Raw genomic sequence first — 20,567 nt, 5'->3', positions numbered from 1 at the left:
GGTTTGAATTGTTGTATACGGTAAATTCATTTCGCGCTGAATATCAGCCTTTTTCTGGCCTGCAAGGAATCGGCCAACTATAATTCCCCGTTGGAAAGGTTCTAATTCCTTTCTATTAGTCCTATTAGAACTAGTAGATCGTAAAGGGGTGCGAGGCATGGTGTAGGTGGTTGAAAAGATGATGGACAATATCAGGTGGCGCGTCGCGCGACGCGGAATTACGTAGACTTTTGTCAGGTGACTGTACATAAAGTCAACTTAGGATCGATATTAGGTCTAAGGCCGCATACGAGAAGCAAGGTTAATTGATGGGTAGCCGCTGGACTAATATTAACCCTCTCGATTTGTCATACTATATCAGTGCCATGCAGGATGTACTACCTAGATAAAGGCAGATCCGAAGTAAACTGATGTAGCCCTAAGAGATCACACAACCTTCTCCAAGGCATATTGCCGTCTCCTGACGATAAGTCTCCCTAAAAATTGACACAAATCTGGCTCCCGCCTCAAATAGTTGATCCGTTCTACACTTGGCGGCAGAATACTGGGCACTCTGCTATATTGCCATCTTTCATATGAATGGCTCATGGTATTCCTTTTCTGACTCCATTGTGTCAAACTCTTCTTGACCTTGGGCATCATAATGATGTCCCATCGATAAACGTTCAAGTCCTTGTGTCAAAATGTTTGCTTCACGGTCCTGGAGCTTGTAAAAGCGTTGTCTCTAATGTGTGCCCTTTGGGTTTCACTATAGACTGATGGTGCCCGGGTCAATGTAATCAGGCCCCCAAGAACTGAACCCAGAGATCGCAAGGGGCATTCATTAAATTCAGTCCAGCATAATCCATTTCGTTTGTCGGTCATTGTTTTCCAATCCGTAAACACACGAGGGTATCTGAGTAACTTTAATCAGTGGTAACGAATCAGCCAGCACGCTCTCCTTGGGTCCTTCATGTACCCCTTAATTTCGCCCATGCCTCCATGGTGGGTGTTAGGCCATTGTGCTCCTGAAACCTAGTATTGGGGTCATGGTGCAGGAGACGCGTTCGAACCTTGTCATTTTATTCCATCCATAAGTAGGCCTGTCGCGTTACCATAGTGGGACACCCTGATAAATGCGCTCAGACGTGCATGCAACAGAGACAGAACCTAAAATCTTCTGCTTAGCAAATTCTTTGTTTTCCTGCTTTTATTGCCGTCTACCTTAAAGATATATTAGTCCCGGTTCACACATTTGCCCACTGAGAGTCTCTAATGCCATTGGATGGCACTTTCGTATCTTCGTATAACATGTCCATTTTTAGATCTCAGTAATGGCTTTTGAGCTCATCCACTGGCGCATGGGTTACAGGAAATTGAAATTTGGGCTTCATTTGCTCAATCAAAGACGTCGACCTCAGTCTGTGGTTAAATTAACCACGCCTCTTCTGAGATGTGTTGGTGTTCACTCACACTCGTAAGAGGGATTGTCGTCTAAGATTCGGATTGTTTGTAAAACACAGCATTCGTAATGGAAGCTAAGGGCCATCTACTTTCCGCTTGCTGTGGGCTAACGCATCTCATGACGCACATGGTGATCTAGGTGATGATGCAGGCTACGGCGATAAAGCTGACGATAGACGAGGCGACGATGTGCGCGAGGTCCATGGTGAATCATAAAGAGATGGTCGTAAAGCAGCTTACGATTGAAGGGGGGAAAGCATCTAACAGTTTGTCGGTGTTGGGGAGATTCACTTTCTAATAAGACTTGCTTGGTTTAGGAGGATATAATAAGATATTGTTTTCGCATACTATGTACACTAACAAGCCCGATAAAAGGTAAAGATAACTTTGTATAATACAGAATATAATAGACACTGTACATCGTAGCAGTTCATGAGAAGAAAGAAAAAGAACATAATCATACATTAGGATACACGTTGACCCTCGACAGTCGTGGCCAAAGCCTGCTGAGCGAGCTTCTTGTTCCGCTTCACCAACGCGTTAAGCTTCTTGTCAATCGAATCCAACTCTTTCCGCGAGGTTTCAAGCTCCTTCTGCGACTTGACCGCGAACGAACGCAACTCTTCATCCGTCATTCCGACAACATCATCGAGATCGGGGATATTGCCCATGACCACGCCGGCAGCACCCAGCATGTGCTTGGCGGTAGCTGCGGCAAAGGACCGGACAGAAGCAGCCGTCGCATTGACCAGTTCAGCGGTGTTAGCGATGGCCCAGTTATGGGTTCGGGTGCTGTCTGCCTCCATTGCGGAAAGGACGTTAGGAGGATTTCCAGGGGCAATGTTTTCGATTCCTGAAAAAGATGCAGTGGGGGATCCCGAAGTAAGACCGGCCGCAGCATCGTCCACCCAGCAAAGGTTGAAGTTCTCCGGCGTAGCAAAGAGTGCATCGAGACCGCCAGCACGGTTGGTCGTGTCGGGTTCCGTGATGGGGGCGGTGGGATATTCCTGGAAGGAATCGACGGTCCATGCAATGCTCTTCTCCAGGGCGAGATATCTCTCTTCTTCTTCAGGCGACAAGTGGTGCAAAACAGATCCACGGGGACTGATGAGGCAACGATCCTTCAACATGTTGGAATCTGCGTTGATACGGACAGGCTCTCCACGAAGAAGAATCTTGCGATCTTCGTCCGTCAGCTCGATCGGGTGCTTCAAGGTTTCATAGTCCTCCGCCAAGCATTTCATATCGAACCGTTGGCTTAGATTGGCCGGGTTGAACAGCGGATGGTTGTTAAGATCAAGAGTCCCAGATCTGTGAAGCTGAGAAAGCAACACCTGTAGCGGATGCGTGCGCTCCGAAAACAATTCCTTAACCGAATTTTCATTGGATTCAGCATCTTTGAGCATTTGTTCCAGAGTGTTGTTCGACCGCCATGTTTCCTCAGTGGGTTTCGTATCAGGAACAGGGGCTTTCTCCTCAGTGGGACTAGGCTTGCTCTCCTTCGACTGCTTGTCCTTGACCTTCGATTTTTGCGCTTTCTCGTCAGCAGCTTTGCCAGCGACCTCGCTAGGCTTGGCAGGTTCTGCAGCATTTTCTGCAGCCGCATTCGACGGTCCCGCATTGGTGCTGGCCGGCGCCTTCTTGGTCTTACGCTTGCGTCCAACAATTGGTGCAATAACCGGTTCTTCTGTCAACACAGATGTCGTTTCAATCTTCTTAGCCTCTGCCTCCTTAGCCTTCTGTCTTCTTTCCTTCTTCGCCTGACTCTTTGTCATGGACCGTACAGGTGCAGACCCAATTCTAGACGAAGCAGGAGGCGAGTTGGCACGAGACACAGATGCGGAAGTGTACTGGTCGATTTCAGAGCCGCCATCGCCTGGTGTCTCTGGCCGGCTGTTAGAGGAGATACTCGGTATTCTAGAACGAGCCTTCGCTGTCGCCTGATTAGATGACACGGACTGGTTGGCAGAAACAGGGGGCGGCGTCTCGGTCTTGGGTGTGTCCACAACACGAAGAACCCGGTGCTGACGAGGGGCAGACGAATCAGACAAGCGCGAAACACCAGTCATTGGAGTATTGGGACGAGAGCCAAGAGCAGAGGGCGGGGCTTGTCCGTGAGCACTCTGAACCGATGGTTCCACCTTAGAAGGAGAGACTTCAGGCGGCGGAGCGGTAGTTCCTGGTAAATCGAGTTTCATTGGTTTTGGTTTCGCAGTCGTAGGCGTTTCCTTCTTGTCGCCAATCGCAGCCCAGTCACTTTTAGACTGGCTTCGAGATTTGCTAATGGATTTTGGCACGGGCGAGCCCAGCGAGATCTGCGATGCGTTCTTAACCCTGCTCGACGAAGGCGCAGCATCTGGCGTTTCCTTAGGCTCCGGTGATTGGAGTCGGGAGATGTGTTCTTGAGACTGGGACGGCGTGCCAACTCGGGAGAACGGGTGGCTTAAACCGGGAGGCACAGACATCACTGGACTTGACGGATTTAACGGACTTTGCAGGAGAGATGAAGCTAAATGAGACTGCGGCAGGGGAAGCCCTGGTGGAAGTGTTGGTGTCCCATTGCGAATTGATCCATGAGGCTCCGAGGAAAGGCGTGAGAGGAATCCGAAACTGTCGACTGGACGCTTGTCCTTGGGTTGCGCACCAAGCGGCGGGAATTCTTCGTCAACTGATCAGACACTCGTCAGCTTCCTGCCACAGAGAGTTTTGAGTGATGAGCAAATCGGAAATGGCGATAACGACGACCAAGCAAAAGTAAAGAAAGCAATGAAAGCGCGCCGCGAGACTGTAGACGAATGACAACAAGTCAGACAGTCAAGTGATACGCATGAGGCAGGCACGGTTAATTACACAAAGATCCTAGGCCGGTTTGACCAGGCACACACAAAGCAAGGGAAGTCTATATGAACAGTTATTGTGAGAAATAGGTTTCCGATAAGAGGCCCTGTCTCCGTATATGACAACATCAGGGCAGGGAGGTTAACGTACATAAAACCATAAACGGGAATTATCAAGATGCCGACGGACAAATCCAGCCCGGATGCAAAAAGTAAGAAGAAACATAATACGATGACCACCTGGGTCAAGGCGGGTTCGAAAGACATGAAAACTTCATAAGATGTGATGACCCCTTCTCATCTCCGGGGATGACATTCGGAAAACAGAAAAAAAGAAAAAAGTAATGAAACAGGATGGTAGAGAACGCCAGAGGCACGCCTAGCCCTAACTGGTTTTTGTTTTTTTCAAAGAGCCGTCTGCCCAAATGCTTCGTGACAGAAATAATAAAAACGCTGTAGTATCAAAATTGCATCAAATCCGAATAAGAAAACAAAGCTCATATCCTGCACCCATTTGAAGAAGAAACAGAAACAGGATGATATCATGTCGTAAATCAAGATAGGGGGGACGAAGTAAACACAATGCAAGAAAATTGATAATGACGAATAGAAGAACAGAGGGAATTAAAGGGAAATTAAAGAATAAAGAGGAAAAGAAAGGGGTACAACAATCACCAGCGGTTGAATCCGCCTCCATACATCATGGAGTGATTGTACCCACCTTGTCCCTGACTCCCATAGAGTGCCTGTCCAGCAGTAGCATTGGCACCGACTTGGTGCATTCTTGCCTGCAAAATACTCGGGTCCGCAAGATCTACTACACCGCCTCCACCGGAGGAAGTGTTAGCGTGTCTGTGCTTCTTCCCCTTCTTCTTCTGCTTCTGTGGCCCAGTTTCGGGGTATGCCCCCGTCTGGTTGCCATAGAAAGAGCTGAGAAGGCCATTCGTGGGAGTCAGGGGAGGGGGGGTTTGGTGCTGTTGAAGGAAAGGAAAGAGAAACTCACGCTTCGCAGCCTCCTGGCTCTGTAAACCACCGGTACTCGTACCACTGCGACCACGCAGCAGCTCACGCATTAACTCTGGATTGGCATCCTGTTTTCCGAGGTTGGCAAGATTGGCGTTTGTGAACCCATGGCCTTGGGCGAACATCCCGCCTCCGCTAATGGGAGGAGTTCCAGCAGTCTTCAGGCCCGGAGGAGGACCCTGGACTCCACTGGTGTAGTAATTGTTGGCAAGTCCGTGCTGGGGAGTGGGCGCGGCCAGCGGATTTGGAGTCCCAGATTGCATCAAAGACGCCTGCTGTGCCTGCTGCGCCTGCTGGTTCAATATGCGGGCGTTGGGAAGGTTTTTGGCATTGGCCTCGTTGGCAAAAGAAAACCGAGACTGGCGATTCTGTGCCTGCAACGCATTGTATTGTGCTAACTGGTTTTGAAGAAGATTGTTCCGAGCTTGGGCCGCCTGGTCAAACGCAGCACTTTGCAGAGGATCCACCAAACCAGCCTGCTGATTGTTGGCAGACTTCAGAAGCATCAACTGCTGTTGCTGAAGGGGCGTTAGGCTGCGACCTTGGAGGTTGAGGTTTTGGAACTGATTGCTCGTTGCTGAAATAGGCGAGCCAACGACAGAGTTATCGGTAGTGCCTTGTTGGGATGGTGGCTGGATGGCACCGTGAGATTCACGGGTCTCCCTGCCCCTAACAGGAAGCGCATCATCTGGCTCACCACCGAGCTGGAGACTCCCACTCTCTCTACCCTCGTCTTCAACAGTGGTGGAGAGAAGCAATTCCTGCTCCCGTTTCGCACGTTCCTGCTCGGCCTTTTCCCGCATCGCCCTGCGTTTAACACCTCCGTACGGATCGATGAATGAGGCATGCTTCTCGATCAATGCTAAATCTTCTGCAGATAACCCTGCTGTCGAAAAGACGAATTTGAAACTAGGAGAATTGACTGCATTTAGAAGATTTTCCAGCAGCGGAGCTTCAGGGTCTGCAGGCGGTTTCTCGGACTTCTCTTTACGAGACGTTACGGAAGGGGAAGATCGTGCATCTGCCGGCGACGAAGTTTGACGACTGTCTTGGGTGGTGGGTGGCTGCTTCTCAATGCGTTTCGGTTCCTCCGCAGCAGGGGTAGCAGTAGCAATGCCGGGGCGCGGGCTCTGTGAAGGCTGGCTGCCAGTCAAGCTACCTCTTCGTGCACGGTTGATCGGAGCATCCTTGTTCGCCCAGCTTGCGGATGACGGGAGAGCGGGCCCATCTGGCGGGCGGCTGGCTGCGTCATCCTTGCTGGGTTGCCGACGTAGGGGTTGAGAAATTGGCTGGGCCGATGAGCGGGCGACATGCGGAGGAATACCGTTGCCGGGACCGTTGGGGGGACCACTAGTATGACCTGAGCGTTGAGTGGAAATCGTATTCATCGAGGACAGATCTTGCCGAGTATAGCTATCGCTGTCTTCGCCGGTCTCGTGGAGGAAGGTACAGTTGCGATTATTACATTGTTCATTGCGAAGGAATGAAGAGCAGTATTTCGTCGTGCCGTATTGCGCCCTGCGGGATGTTAATGGCTTGCAAAGCGGCAAGGGGAGAACCAAAGGGGAACGCACCTGAGGACCCGATCGCCGTTCGCCGATCCGTCCACAGCGGCAATACACGTTGCGGCATCCAACTTGGTGGCGTAGGTAACATAGACGCCTATGCCCTGATTGGGATTGCCACCGGGCTTTGCCTTGCTAACAACGATCTTCTCGATCTCTCCATATTGCCCAAAGTATTCCGGTCCACGAAGTGTCTGGAGGAGCTGGTTCTCGTCGCGTATTGTGGGGTTAAGGCCGATCACATACACCAGGTTCTTCTGCACGACCCTGACACCAGCCAAATTCTTCCGACTGGAGGCCTCGATTTCGCGTTTTTCAACCTCTTTCTTCTTTGCGGCCGCAGCCTTGCGATGTTTCAATGCCAAGTCCGCCTTGAACCTATGCGGAAGAGTGAATGCGTTAGCGGGGCTCGGAAACACAGAATCGCGAGAGGGGTTTACGTACTCGTCTGCATCGGGAACCTTATATTGTATAGTGCTTTCATCGTAAGGGCGTCTGCAGTTGGGGCATCGGCCTTCTTCGCTGTGGGTTTTGATATTATTGTAACAGAATTGGCAAATCTAGTCATGTCAGAACATATTAGAGCTGAGCAACAGGCAAACGCAAATAGAAAGGTATTTCGAGTATTTTCAAACGGAAAACGCGAGGAACGTACCTGATACCCACAGGGACAGGGTTTGAAGTTTTTGTCCGACAGATCGAGCTCTTCAATGCAGAGGGGGCTATATTAGAAAACGTTATGTCAGTTGCAGTAGCCCCAAAGTGGAATCAACCAGCATACCAGAACTCATCGTCATCATCGATGACGGAGTCGATTTGTAGACGGCTCGACATTGTTGCCAAATGTGAATGAAGACTGTGAACGACTTAAAAAGACCACCAAGTCCACAACGCCAACACCGAGAAAACGACAAAAAGGGAGATAGGAAAACCGGAAAGGAAGAGTGTAGGGGGAGAGAAATAAAGGAAGAGAGAAAACAAGCAGGAATAGAAGAGTGTAGACGACGACGTGGGGAAGAGAGAAGGAGAGGCGGAAAGAGGAGAGTTTGAGGCGAAGAAGAAACGAAGTTCTGGGCCGCTGTTTGTGTAGTTTTGGTCGTTTGCATGGTTTGCTTCCTGTCCACCAATAAACGCCGCGTTATTCATCCAACGCCCACGTGACCGCCTTCGCCAACTTTCGACTCCAGATTCCCGCTCTGGCTGCCAGTCAAGCTCCCAGCTCCTCTTGTTCCTCTGTCGCTGTTCAATCGCCGCAATTCGGTCCCGCACAATGGCCTCTGCACGCTCTCTTATGCGGCTGGGCTCTGGCCGTTCTCTGGCCGTCTCCCGGGGCGTCCGCGCTTTCACAACAACCCCTCTGCAGTATGCTGAGAAGCTCTCGCCCACGGAGCCCGATGTCCCCAACATGCGCACGGCGCAGCGTCCGCGTACGCCTTAATATGCTTCTGTTTTGATAAGAATATGCTGACATGTTTGGTTAGCTGCGGGTCCCCTCCGCGCCCCCGTGGTAAACCCTGCCGACAAGTACCTCGAAAAAGCCGAAAGCCTGCACAAATACGGCCAGTACATCATGTCGTGCCTTCCGAAATACGTCCAACAATTCTCCGTGTGGAAGGACGAGCTGATCATCAATGCCGCCCCCACCGGTCTGATCCCCGTCATGACCTTCCTGAAGTACCACACCGCGGCCGAATACACCCAGGTCTCTGACATCACCGCCGTCGACTTCCCGACCAAGGACAATCGTTTCGAGGTCGTCTACAATCTGCTTAGTGTCCGCTACAACTCGCGGATTCGCGTCAAGACCTACGCGGATGAGGCGACCCCTGTGCCCAGTGTGACAGGATTGTTTGAGGGTGCTTTGTGGTACGAACGCGAGGTGTATGATATGTATGGTGTGTTCTTCACTGGACACCCGGATCTGCGTCGGATCATGACCGACTACGGTTTTGATGGTCACCCGTTGCGGAAGGATTTCCCGTTGACCGGGTATACCGAGCTGCGTTATGATGAGGAGAAAAAGCGGATTGTCATTGAGCCTCTTGAACTTACGCAGGCGTTCCGGAACTTTGAGAGCGGTTCGACGTCATGGGAGCCTGTTGGACCAGGCCGTGATGACAAGCCTGAGTCGGTGCGTTTCCTTTCCCCTTGCTAAATGGCATTGATGGTATGCTGACAAGTGCAGTTCAAACTGGCTACTCCCAAGCCCGAGGAGAACCCCGAGGAAAAGAAATAGATTAGTGAATGTATTCGTATTTGTTTGTACATATCTTCAATTGCCAATCAGTAGTATTCTATTATGTATGTACTGCGTAGTAACAATGCTGTAGGGCGGTCTTGGCACCGAAGAAAATCTTCCCGATAAGATTTCTACTCCGCCAGCTCTTTCTCGTTTAGCATTTTTGTACTTCACTTTCGTCGGATTTATCACACCCATATCAATTCATAAATACTCATTCTCAATACCATAATCATCCAACATGCCAAAACGCAAACACTCCGACCTCGACACCAAACCCACTGTCACAAACGACGCAACCGGCCGCATCGCGAACCGCCTCTCCGTCAAATTCGATTATGAAGTGAACGTCCTCTCGCGCGCACTGAAAGTCTCACGCGGCTTCGAGAAGCAGAAGATGGGGAGACGGGGGAAAAAGGCCCGCTCAGAGGAGGGCGCGAAGCCAGGGACGGTGGGAAGGATAGAGGAGGAGAATAAGATTCTCAAGGTACCTACCCATATCCTATTGGTATCACAAGTTTATAGGGGTGTGCATGCTGATTGTAACTAGGCACTAGACATGGACAAAACAGCAAGCAAATACATTCTCAAACAACTCGCGCGCACGAAGCGTATCGCCGAGGCACCTGCGTTCATTTACTTCCGGGAGAACTTGAAAAAGAATATTTCGCTTGATGGGCCGCAGAGTGCGGCAGAGGGGAATGTGCTTGCAAGATTGTACAAGTCGAATCCGGTGAAGGAGGTGTTTCCGGGGATTATGGAGGGGTTTAGGAAGCTTTTGGGGTTGGACGCCCCGGCAGGAAAGCAGGAGAAGAATGTTACTTCGGGGAGTGCTCCGCGGGGGGACAGTGAGGGTAAGGAGGGCAAGCAGTCCAAGCACAAGGTCAAGGATGAGGATGCAGTTGAGGAGAGAGATATCGATACGGACATGGGCGAAGAAGCTGCAAGTGGCAGCGAAGACTCCGAAGACTTCGCACAATTCAACTCCCGCCTCGCCGGCTCCGACTCCGAATCCGAATCCGACGACGACAACGATCGTCTCGACCCAATGGCTATCTCCCCTTCCCCCTCGCGCTCTTCATCCCCCGACCTCGACCTCGACCTCGAATCAGAACCCTCACCCTCACCCTCAGCCTCTCCCGAACCAGAACCCTCCCCCGCCAAGAAAACAAAAACCAAAGCCGCCTCCTCCAAAGAACCTTTAACAAGTACAACCTTCCTCCCCTCTCTCTCAATGGGCGGTTATGTCTCTGGTTCCGAATCCGAGCCCTCAGACGACGAAGACTCCCAACCACGCCGCAAAAACCGCATGGGCCAACAAGCCCGTCGCGCACTCTGGGAGAAGAAATTTGGTTCGCGCGCGAATCACGTCAAGATGCAGGCTGCTAAGGAGAAGAGGAATCGGGATAGTGGGTGGGATGTACGCAGAGGTGCTACAGGTGGTGGTAAGGGGGCTGCGACTGGTGCGAACAGGGAGATGAGGGGGAACAGGCTTCAGAGAGATGGTGAGAATAAAAGGAAGGAGCCCGTGGATGATAAACCGATGCATCCGTCGTGGGAGGCGGCTCGGAAGGCGAAGGAGGCTCAGGCGAGTACGGCGGCGTTTAAGGGGAAGAAGGTTACTTTTGATTAGACGTACGAAGTATAGAGGTCGTGTTATGATGTCAAGCTTGTTCAATACATATACAAATCAGGTATCTCGCATATATATCCACTCATATCCATATCCTCATCAAATTCATATCCACATATCCATCCATGCAAATAAACATCAATCACATAACCATAACATGACCATAACTCATAACGACCAAGACCGCAAAGGAAAATTAGTCATTATTAATAAACTGCATCCACCGATTATCCAACTCCAACCCCGGCGGGCTTTGACTCTGCCCGTGACCATGCCCAGGACCCTGTCCCATTCGCTGCTGGCCTTGATTCTGCCCCGGCTGCTGCTGCGCACCCGGATCCGTCTCAAAGCATGGAATCGCCGTAAACTCATCCAACTCCTGCGGAAAATTCGAAACAAAATGATCGAACCCGAAATGCGGGAGTGTCGGGATCCCAATCGGCGAGAAATCAGATGATACCGTGTGATGGTGGTGATGGTGATGGTGGCCAGGGAAATCATCAGGACTGTGGTTAGCATCTGAGATGGTATCTGTGTGAGGAGGCGGGGAGATATTGGGTATCATAGGAGTGACTGGTAATGGTGTGGTACCGTTGTTGTTCCCATTCCCGCTACCGTTGTTGCTTGCTGCAGATGCGAACACGGAACTCGGTGAGAGGGGTCCAGATTTCCAGAGCATTTCCCAGTTCTTGAAACGGTCGTATGCGGACTCAACGATTCCGGGGTTGTTAGTGCCGCTTTGGGTAGAGCTCCATTCTTCTAGTCGGCGGATAGCGCGCTCGAGGGCTTCGATGACGCTGACGGCAGACCGGGCGGAGCCTACGCCCATAGACATGATCTTTATCAGGCCCATGCCTTTGTCTAATGCTTCGCGGAGACGCTCGGTGCGCTTTGTTAGACTTTGTGCGAGGATGACTAGGAGTGCTGCGCGGCAGGAGCTGAATTCTGTGAATGAAGCGCGGGCGAGGCCGGCTTCGTCGCGGAGGAGACGGCATAAGTCGACAATTTCTAGCGCAGCCTCGACGCAGTCGGTGACGAGGATGTTTCTGTTCTTGGACGTGCCAGATGTCATTTTGAACGGCGGATTTGAACCCTGTGACGGGACGGGATTGACGCCACGGATATTGCTGAAGAGGAACGGACGACCGATCCAGACACGCGTGAGACAGTAGTCGAGCTTTAGGTGCACATTCGAGCGGAAGAGAGGGTTTGCTGGGTTGAGGTCTCTGCAGTGGGTGACTTCAGGGAGAGTGGCCCACCACTCGACGAGGTTTTTACGGATGTTTAGAAGGCGTTCTAGGCAGTCCTGCTGCTGGCCTTTGGGGAATTTGCGGAGTGATGATCTGGTTGTTATCGTCAGAAGAGGGCAATGAGTCAGGTGATGGCGGGCATACATTTCATGAGCAACCTGGCCTAATTTTAACGTCAGGTTGATCAAGGTTACCATGTTGGTATGGTTGGAGACTTGTCCGGAAGGCATGAGACCGGGAAAGTCTGTTGGCAGAGCGGCATCGACGTCTGAATCTGATAGCGAGACTGGTCGCCCATGGAGAATGCTCACACGTCTGTTTGATCGTTAACAAAATACCTTCAGGGGAAGGGGAGAAGAAGAGAAATGCATACTTCTCAATAGTATAAGCTGTCCAAAAAACCCGATTTCGCACCTCAACCATTCTTCTCGAAAGTCCCTCCCCCTGATACCGTCGATGCATACCATTCTGGATCGCCATTTTCAGCGCAAGTCCAAAATACGTATAACAAAGCCCAGAAGTATCCAACGGAAGCAAATAAGTTCCAATAAGCAAACAAGCCTGCACGCTCCTCACAGACGTAGTTGCAATGATGTCTGGTAGCAACTTGCTCGCAAACTGATAGAAAGTCAATCCGACCTCATCTTCAGAGAACCGGTGATCCTCTGATAACTGGTTAACTGGTGTCGGTGACTCCATATGCGCAAACTGAGTGCCGACGGCGAGAACCATGAGGATGGCACAGACGGAGCCTGCATCGTCGGGGGCTAGTGCTGAGGGGTCCGTATAGCAGATGTTGAGCTTGTCGAGGAGCCATTCTTCTTCGACGTAGAAGTTGTTAGTTTGTGCATATTTGAAGAAGATCTGGACGAGGAAATCGGCCACATAACGTGGCGGAAGACAGGTGACGGAAGCCACCAGGGATGAGCCAGATTGAAGCTGTGTCGCACGCCAGTGGTCTTCGAATGTTTCAGTTTCGGTAGAAGCCTGGACAGTTAGACATATTCCTCGCAAATAGAGAGTTGAAAGGTACCTCCGGCACAGCCGCCTTAATCCATTCATCGATTTTCTGCCGAATTTTCATCGAAAAATTAAGATACGAGAATTCCCCAGAATACTCTATTCAATTAGCACTGCAGCATCCCAGTTTCGACGCCGGAAAAAAAAAAAAAAAAAAAAAAAAAAAAAAAAAAAAAAAAAAAAACATACGAGTCGTATTATCCGGCATAGGCTTGATAACAAAATCCTCATCGTCGATAGTCAAATCCTCCAGATCCTCGACATCGACCGAGGACCCGCGATGATGCTGGTTCAGCTTCTCCGCCGCGGTGCGCAGCGACGGCAGATCCAGCGATAAATGAGGAACATAGTGATGCAGAATGCGTTCCATATAGTGCACTCGATCGTCCTCGCTGCGCTTGTTAATATGGACCAGTGTTTAGATAGAGATAAGGGACGTACGAAGACCGCGACGGCTGTTCTTGCTGAGTGAAAAGACACTGGCGACGATAGCGCGTGCAGCGACGACAGGGGACGCCACCTTCGCATTTTTCCTTGACGCGGCGACACCCATCGCATCTAGTTTATAGAGTTAGATAAGTATAATACATGGTAGATAGGTATAGGCTTACGCTCTGACAGCGCGCTTGCGGTTCTCGTCAGAGACACGAGGCCGTTTAGACTGCCCTTGCGAAGGACTCTCCATTTTCAGAATCTTTGAGCATAGTCTGCTCTATATAAATGAGATATATGTTTAGTTAAGGCATCGAATTATGGTACAAGTGAAAAGTGTGCGATACGGAGAGTTGGAGAAAATTCGGGGACGGCACGTGAGTGCAAAAAACGTGGTACACTGTGTATAACTTCATATTTACTCATTTAGGCAAATCCCTCCACGTTCATGCCTTGGCCTTGTCTGATCGCTACTTCTAGTACTTGTTTGGCAATGACTAGGTCCATAAGCCCCATGCCCACGCATTTAAACACCACGTTGCTGTTGGTCTCTATCTGCACAGCGGAGGATCCTCCGTACACCTCGCCAATCTCCACCAACTGATCCTCAGTCACGCCCGCCCGAATCAATTCGCCGGATTCCTCCAGACATGCTTCTTTGGAGTCTACATAGATTTTCCCACCGCCACCGGACAACAAAGTCTCAGTGTCTATCTCTTGCATCTGCGGCTTGTAAGATCCAATCAAGCCGAGAAAACGCCGTTTCGGGTGTTGTTGGAGATAAGCGAAAGGAAAGTTAGGCTTCGTAGCCGGAGTGCAACTGAAGATAACATCACTTCCTCCCAAAAGACCCTGTAGACGAGCCTCGTAAACATCCTGAGAAAGAGTTTCCTGGGACAAAGTATTCATGGTCACCCCCGGATACTCCCCCCGCAGCACCGGAAACACCTCCTTCTCAAGCGCCTGTAACCGAGCGCGCCCACGATTCACAAACGTAATGGATTGGACACTCCCGGGAGGGGAGAGGAGCAGTGCCAATCGGGCATGCCATTCCGCCTGGCGTCCGGAACCAAAGACCACAATGTTCTCTCGTTTAATCCCCGTCTGTTCGCCTGTAGCTTGCACGAACAGTGTCATGGTCGCCAGGGCCGTGCGGAAGGCTGTTATCTCTGCTGCACCTAAGACGCCTTGCAAGTGGCCATTTTCCGGGTCAAACAGGTTGATGACCCCCGCGATGGGACAGGCGCGGGGCACATGGACGATCTTGATTCCGGTAGTGGTGGTGTTGGAGACGGGCATAAACAGAGCGGTGCTCTGATCGGTTACAATGCTGGTTCTGGCGGGTTGGTGGATGGCATTGTTGGTGTTTGAAGAGAGTGATTGAGTGAGAATATTGAGGAATTCCTGGCCTTGAGTGGGCGTCAGAGAGGTGAGGATAGTTGCAATGTTTGATTCTGTGAGGAGGTGCATTGCGCTGGTGAGTTGAGTAGAGTGAAGGAAATTATGAAGGAGCAGGCGATAAAGAGGGGAGGAGAGGTTTAAATAAGATAAGAGAAAGAGGGGCCCGAATGGGGTAAAATTGAAGCTATTCGTATCTCATCACGCTATGCAATTACTACTACTAACAATGGTATCAATGTATCAACGAAGAACGAAAGAGAAACAAATTAACCCAAAACTCTCCGACGCAACTCCTTCCACATCGCTTGCTGCGAGTCTTTGGTACGTCCAACAGCTTCGGTGTTCTCAATCGCTCTCCGCAGCAAGAATCCCATGCATTCCTTGACCGATCCCCATGTAAGCAGCTTGTAAACGTTCGGCTTCTCCATGACGGCCTTTCCTTGCTCTGCATCCTCGAATCCCTGCAAGAGCTCGCAGCTGACTTCATCGGCCATACCCTGGAGCTGGGCATAGCTGAGATCAACACCGTGGTCCTGGCTTTCGGCGTGCTGCTGCAGGCGCAGAGCATGAGCCTTGCGGACAGAGTCGCGGTTGTGGGTGGCGATGATGACATTAACCGGAGGAAGCGTTTTCTGATCTTGGACAGCGGGCTTGAGCATGTTGTTGTAGCGGCGGGTCAAGAGGGCCTCGACAACGCCGTCGTAGCAGTCATCGGTCTCCTCCTTGGTAGACCAGATCAGATGACGGGGTTCAATCTTGAGGTAGGCACCGCGGACCAGCTTGACACCCAGAGTGTAGCCTTCCTGGCGAGCCTGCTCCAGGTGGCGAGCGAGGGTGGTGGGGGTTGAGCAGAGATAGCCCTGGTAGGTGGAATAAAAGACGGCGCGGCCGGGGAAACGAGAGTTACAGTATTTCTGATAAATCATAGACCAATCCTCGATGCCGGGCTGAACAGCCTGTTCTTCAGCATCGACCAGCAGGCGCACGTTGCGCGATAGAGCTAGATCGCAGACTTTCCGGATGGAATCATCCATAAACTTCGATGGTTCCTTTTGCTGCTGCAAGTATTTCAGAGCTTGAACACCCATTCCGGTGAACTTCAATGCAACATAGTCGCCCTCTTGGGCCATATCGACGGTCTGCAGAGTACCATCGAGCCACATCTGGATCTCTTCGCGAATGGCCTCTTCGGAGAGCTCGAGGGCATTGCCGTGGTCAGAGAGGACTTCCTTGGCATATCCCAGGAGGACACCACGGTATCCTAGACGCTTGATATCGTTGATAGATTGTTGGACTTCAAGCTTGTTCTCACCGGCGTTAAACTGGCGGTAGAGAGTATGCTTGACGAGACGGTTGAGAAGAGGGTTTTTGGCGACATCGATGAGGGGGTTCTTGGGGTTTGCGAGATGCGACAGAGTGTAGATGCAAGGTTTAAGGAGGAGGGATGAAGAGGAGATAGAGAGGATTACTAGAGACCGCAGGACGGAGGAGATGGGGAGGTTGGCGAGCGGCGAGCCGTTCTTTGGTGAAAGCGACTGTGTTCCTCTTGTCTTAACTGGGGAGACAGGGAGAGAGATGCCCTGGCTGACCAGGGATCGAGTAAGACGGGGAGCCTTCATGTTGCCCGGTATAGGTAGAAATAGAGATAGAGATAGTTGACAGAACTACGGATCATAAGAGGAAGGGGCAAGGGATATATATTGCCACCACCGGCTGTCCTTTTCCCTTTCCCTTCCTTTTACTAACAGACATACTCCGGTCTGGTGACCACAGCCGGTCATTGCACTGCATGGGATCTCTACCGGTATGCCGGCTGTATTCCCGTCGATGATCTCCCTGCAGATTAGATAAGATAGCCACCGGTAACCGGGCCGGTCAGTACAAGTGGGATACTTAGTACTTTGTACAGACTTGGATAATGAAAAAAGTAATCTTGAGTCCTCCTGGTAGGCTAAACAAGCATTGATGTGGGATATCAGAGACTTTATATCATGGAGTTGGCTGTACGCCGTGCTGTGAATGAGCGATTTTATGCTCTTATCCTCGTAGATCTTATCAGATCTCCATAAGATGCGGGGGATCAGAGTGAGTTTTATCATTGTATTCCTACTCTTCTCTATGCTCTCTCATTGTTTTTATATTCTATTACTCTTACTATCCTCTAATCCATTTTATATTGCTGTATCTATTATTCAAAGTACATAGTTAGTTACCGGCACTATATTACCATATCTGGCGATCCGGTCTCCGGCCCGGTGTTGCCTCTGTCAAGTTCTTTCTGTAGGGCGTAATTCCATGGTTACTTGTGCTTCGTTGTCGGACATTGTTCTTTCTCCGGTTCGTGCGTATCAAAACTCTGCATGGTCCATACATAATACGCTGTGCGTTGCATAGTGCCACCACCCCGCATTCTCATTTATATAGCTTCCCCTCCTCTTGTACCTCCCACTCACCAACCACATACCTCTTCTATACACAATGTCTCTTTTCCTCCGTGCTCAGCGACTCCGGGCACCGGCCCTCGCCCGTTCTATGGGCTCTTATGCCACATTCAAAGCCCCCACTGTTAACAACGAGCCTAACAAGACATACGCCCCCGGCACCCCCGACAGAAAGTCGCTCCAAGATGCTCTGGCCAAGTACAAGCAGAACGGCCCTCTGAACGTTCCTCTCGTCATCGCCGGCCAGACAATCAAGCCTTCGTCTCCTCTCACTCAATCCGACCCCTCCACACACGCTCCCCTCGCCTCCTACTCCAACGCCACTTCTGAACAAGTCCAAAAAGCAGTTGACTCTGCTCTGGCGGCCCGCGAATCATGGGCCTCTACCTCGTTCGCAGACCGTGCCAGTATCTTCCTCAAGGCTGCCGATCTCATAGCTCATAAGTACCGCTACGATGTTATGGCCTTGACCATGCACGGCCAGGGCAAGAACGCCTTCCAGGCTGAGATTGACTCTGCTGCGGAGCTCTGCGACTTCTTGCGCTTTGGCGTCAAGTACGCTGAGGAGCTCTACGCTCAGCAGCCTTCCCACAATGCTCCTGGTGTTTGGAACCGTGTCGAGTACCGTCCCCTCGAAGGTTTCGTCTACGCCGTCAGCCCCTTCAACTTCACTGCTATTGGTGGTAACTTGGCTGCTGCCCCTGCTCTGATGGGTAACGTTGTTATCTGGAAGCCTTCGCCTTCTGCCATTGCCTCCAACCACCTCGTCCACGAGATTCTCGTCGAGGCCGGTCTCCCCCGCGACGTCATCCAGTTCGTCCCTGGTGAGGCTGAGGAGGTTACCAACGTTGTGCTGAACCATCGCGAATTCGCCGCATTGCACTTCACCGGTAGCACTTCTGTCTTCCGCAGTCTGTACGGCCAGATCGCCCAGGGTGTCGCCCAGGGTAAGTACCGCAGCTACCCCCGCATCGTCGGTGAAACTGGTGGCAAGAACTTCCACCTCGTGCACAAGACTGCCGACATCCGCAACGCCGCCGTCCAGACCGTCCGCGGTGCCTTTGAATTCCAGGGCCAGAAGTGCAGCGCCACCTCGCGCGCCTACATTCCCGCCTCGCGCGCTGAGGAGTTCCTCTCCCAGGTCGCTGCTGAGACTAATGCCCTTAAGCAGGGTGAGCCGTCTGACTTCACCAACTTCTGCGGCCCCGTGATCCACGAGGGTTCGTTCAACAAACTCGCCGGCGTCATCGACGAGGCCAACAAGGACCCCGAGCTTGAGCTCCTTGCCGGTGGTTCCTACGACTCCTCCAAGGGCTGGTACATTAAGCCCACCGTCTACCGCACCACCAACCCCGACCACCCCCTTCTCTCCCGCGAACTCTTTGGCCCCGTCCTCGTCGTCTACGCCTACCCCGACGCCACCGAGGAGGACTTCTCGCGCATCTGCCAGAAGATCGACAACACCAGCGAATACGGCCTGACGGGCTCCATCTTCGCGCAGGACCGTGATGTCATCACCCGCGCCAGCGACGCCCTCCGCAACACCGCCGGTAACTTCTACATCAACTGCAAGAGCACCGGTGCCGTTGTCGGCCAGCAGCCCTTCGGCGGTGCGCGTGCCAGTGGTACGAACGACAAGGCCGGCAGTGCTAACTTGCTGAGCCGGTTTGTGTCGCTGAGATCTGTCAAGGAGGAGTTTGTGCCGACGTACTCGGTTGGATACCCCAGCAATGCTTAGTTTGCCTTTGATGAAATAACGATACCTGTACTGCATAACTATGTATATATCTAATAGCATTATCCTTTTCTACTGTTCGCCACACTCGTGCGCTCACTATTCCCGATCTGTAGAACACTTCCTCAAAAACCGCTGCATACTCTCCATCGCATTCTCCGCATACCCATTCATCTCATACTCCCTCCCTTTGCCATCCGGCCCGCCATCAAAAATCTCCATCGAAAACCACCCCCTAAACCCAGTCTTTAGCACCCCCTTCGCTACCTCTTCAATAGGCAAATACCCCCCATCATACGGCATCGGTCTAAAATCATGACTCCACCTTCCCCTCGGCCTCAACCCCTTAACAGTCTTCTCAGAAAGCGGTTCCGGCGGCTTATACGCATCGCTAATCTGCAACAGATAAATCTTGTCCGCAGGCACCGTCCGTGCCAACTCATCCATACTAGCATGGAATACTTGGTTCAGCGCAGTCGGAGACATATGGTTAATAAGTCCCATTTCTGTTGTTGGATCGCCGTATTCACCACCTGATGTCTGGAAGGTATCCAGGCAGAGGCCGGCGTTGGGGCGGTCAACTTCTTTTACGATTTCCCAGACGTCTTTCCAGGTTGGGGCATGGGTGCTCCAGCACCAGTTTTCGTAGGCAAGGCGCATGTTGCGCGTGGCGAGGAGGTCACACAGGTCGCGCAGGTCGGAGACGATGGCTTTGCGGTCCGTGTTTATTCTGCCGGGGGGTGCGTCGGTTGAGCCGACCTATTCTTATCAGTATGTATATCGATTGCACATGAGGGAAGCGTACCTGAAGGAGATCCGTCCCCGCAGCCTCCATGATATCCATCCACCCAACCACCCTCCGAAACGCATCCTCCCTCTCCCTCGAACCATCCGGCCACCCCTCAAAATTCCCAAACGGTTGCAACATCATAACCTGCAACCCATTCGAGTCGACCAACTTCTTAATCTCCTTCGTCACATTGACGAGCGGCTTATATTCGTGAGATCCCAATTCTCTGCCTGTAATTTGAGACCCGTAGGCCAGGATATCCGGGAAGGAGAGCTCGATTCCGATGAATCCGGCCGCGGCGATAGCTTCTAGTTTTCGGGGGAGAGTGTCGGATTGTTTTGTGCCGATTGAGCAGGAGGCATATGAGAGAGGGATGTTGCGGAGGGATTCGAAACTGATGTAGGAGCTCATTCTGTTCTGTGTTTGGTTGATGATAATGGATTAGTTCAACTGGCGATGTGTGATGGGGGAAAGCGATTTCAAGTAAAAGTTGGGTTCAATGGCGGATGGTTTGTCCAGGTGATGTAATCTTGATAGCTTACGGAGCAATGGTCCGATTAGTGACATCAAAAGCTATCATTATATATAATCTGGGGTAGGTATAAAGCTGGTGATCGATCTGTGACGTCCAACGGAAATGGTAGCCATGATGTAATCCCTCTCCGTATAAACCGGACTCGGCCCCGATGTCACAAGACATTGTTAGACATTTTTAAGTAGCTGCTTTTCAAATATTGTATAGCAGGCTGACTGTCTTT

At 51.4% G+C, this 20,567-nt stretch overlaps 8 protein-coding genes across 8 annotated transcripts; 3 read left to right on the top strand and 5 right to left on the bottom strand.

The window, feature by feature from the left end:
- Nucleotides 1-1,907: 1,907 nt before the first annotated feature.
- Nucleotides 1,908-7,702, bottom strand: EURHEDRAFT_377592 (CCR4-NOT core ubiquitin-protein ligase subunit MOT2; the record flags this gene model as incomplete). The annotated part of the gene is made up of 6 exons (XM_040778983.1): nt 1,908-4,111; nt 5,002-6,821; nt 6,878-7,246; nt 7,313-7,428; nt 7,524-7,590; nt 7,650-7,702. The coding sequence occupies 6 exons, from the start codon at nt 7,700-7,702 to the stop codon at nt 1,908-1,910; spliced, it is 4,629 nt and encodes a 1,542-aa protein (XP_040638730.1).
- Nucleotides 7,703-8,054: 352 nt separating this feature from the next.
- Nucleotides 8,055-9,158, top strand: EURHEDRAFT_412339 (complex I 30 kDa subunit family protein). Its single transcript, XM_040781885.1, has 3 exons — nt 8,055-8,295; nt 8,350-8,999; nt 9,054-9,158. The coding sequence occupies exons 1-3, from the start codon at nt 8,139-8,141 to the stop codon at nt 9,102-9,104; spliced, it is 858 nt and encodes a 285-aa protein (XP_040638729.1). The 5' UTR covers nt 8,055-8,138; the 3' UTR covers nt 9,105-9,158.
- A 190-nt stretch (nt 9,159-9,348) lies between these two features.
- On the top strand, nt 9,349-10,740 carry EURHEDRAFT_377590 (BUD22 family protein; the record flags this gene model as incomplete). The annotated part of the gene is made up of 2 exons (XM_040778982.1): nt 9,349-9,594; nt 9,658-10,740. The coding sequence occupies 2 exons, from the start codon at nt 9,349-9,351 to the stop codon at nt 10,738-10,740; spliced, it is 1,329 nt and encodes a 442-aa protein (XP_040638728.1).
- A 196-nt stretch (nt 10,741-10,936) lies between these two features.
- EURHEDRAFT_377589 (Zn(II)2Cys6 transcription factor) lies at nt 10,937-13,695 on the bottom strand (the record flags this gene model as incomplete). Its single annotated transcript, XM_040778981.1, has 7 exons — nt 10,937-12,083; nt 12,135-12,305; nt 12,364-12,977; nt 13,024-13,109; nt 13,200-13,402; nt 13,452-13,568; nt 13,622-13,695. 7 exons carry the CDS (start codon nt 13,693-13,695, stop codon nt 10,937-10,939), a joined length of 2,412 nt encoding a protein of 803 aa, XP_040638727.1.
- Nucleotides 13,696-13,868: 173 nt separating this feature from the next.
- EURHEDRAFT_455883 (putative proline utilization protein PrnX) lies at nt 13,869-14,912 on the bottom strand (the record flags this gene model as incomplete). The annotated part of the gene is made up of 1 exon (XM_040784312.1): nt 13,869-14,912. One exon carries the CDS (start codon nt 14,910-14,912, stop codon nt 13,869-13,871), a length of 1,044 nt encoding a protein of 347 aa, XP_040638726.1.
- Nucleotides 14,913-15,109: 197 nt separating this feature from the next.
- EURHEDRAFT_456091 (proline dehydrogenase family protein) lies at nt 15,110-16,462 on the bottom strand (the record flags this gene model as incomplete). Its single annotated transcript, XM_040784332.1, has 1 exon — nt 15,110-16,462. The coding sequence occupies one exon, from the start codon at nt 16,460-16,462 to the stop codon at nt 15,110-15,112; it is 1,353 nt and encodes a 450-aa protein (XP_040638725.1).
- Nucleotides 16,463-17,160: 698 nt separating this feature from the next.
- prnC (delta-1-pyrroline-5-carboxylate dehydrogenase prnC) lies at nt 17,161-19,460 on the top strand. Its single transcript, XM_040781884.1, has one exon. The coding sequence runs from the start codon at nt 17,322-17,324 to the stop codon at nt 19,020-19,022; it is 1,701 nt and encodes a 566-aa protein (XP_040638724.1). The 5' UTR covers nt 17,161-17,321; the 3' UTR covers nt 19,023-19,460.
- Nucleotides 18,807-20,459, bottom strand: EURHEDRAFT_61380 (sugar phosphate isomerase/epimerase family protein). Its single transcript, XM_040787600.1, has 2 exons — nt 19,825-20,459; nt 18,807-19,778 (listed from the first exon to the last, which is right to left on the bottom strand). Exons 1-2 carry the CDS (start codon nt 20,218-20,220, stop codon nt 19,119-19,121), a joined length of 1,056 nt encoding a protein of 351 aa, XP_040638723.1. The 5' UTR covers nt 20,221-20,459; the 3' UTR covers nt 18,807-19,118.
- Between the last annotated feature and the right edge of the window lie 108 nt (nt 20,460-20,567).

Source organism: Aspergillus ruber (genome assembly GCF_000600275.1).
Source record: "Aspergillus ruber CBS 135680 unplaced genomic scaffold scaffold00013, whole genome shotgun sequence".
In the NCBI taxonomy this organism is placed as follows: domain Eukaryota; kingdom Fungi; phylum Ascomycota; class Eurotiomycetes; order Eurotiales; family Aspergillaceae; genus Aspergillus; species Aspergillus ruber.
This window is presented reverse-complemented; position numbering and strand designations above follow the sequence as displayed.

Bases quoted from the DNA above. Each gene is read 5' to 3' on its own strand.
- prnC (XM_040781884.1), top strand. From the start codon at position 17,322: ATGTCTCTTTTCCTCCGTGCTCAGCGACTCCGGGCACCGGCCCTCGCC.
- EURHEDRAFT_61380 (XM_040787600.1), bottom strand. From the start codon at position 20,220: ATGAGCTCCTACATCAGTTTCGAATCCCTCCGCAACATCCCTCTCTCA. The intron at 19,779-19,824 runs GTACGCTTCCCT...TGATAAGAATAG, and splicing joins CGGGGACGGATCTCCTTCAG to GTCGGCTCAACCGACGCACC.
- EURHEDRAFT_412339 (XM_040781885.1), top strand. From the start codon at position 8,139: ATGGCCTCTGCACGCTCTCTTATGCGGCTGGGCTCTGGCCGTTCTCTG. The intron at 8,296-8,349 runs GTACGCCTTAAT...ATGTTTGGTTAG, and splicing joins GCGCACGGCGCAGCGTCCGC to CTGCGGGTCCCCTCCGCGCC. The intron at 9,000-9,053 runs GTGCGTTTCCTT...TGACAAGTGCAG, and splicing joins GTGATGACAAGCCTGAGTCG to TTCAAACTGGCTACTCCCAA.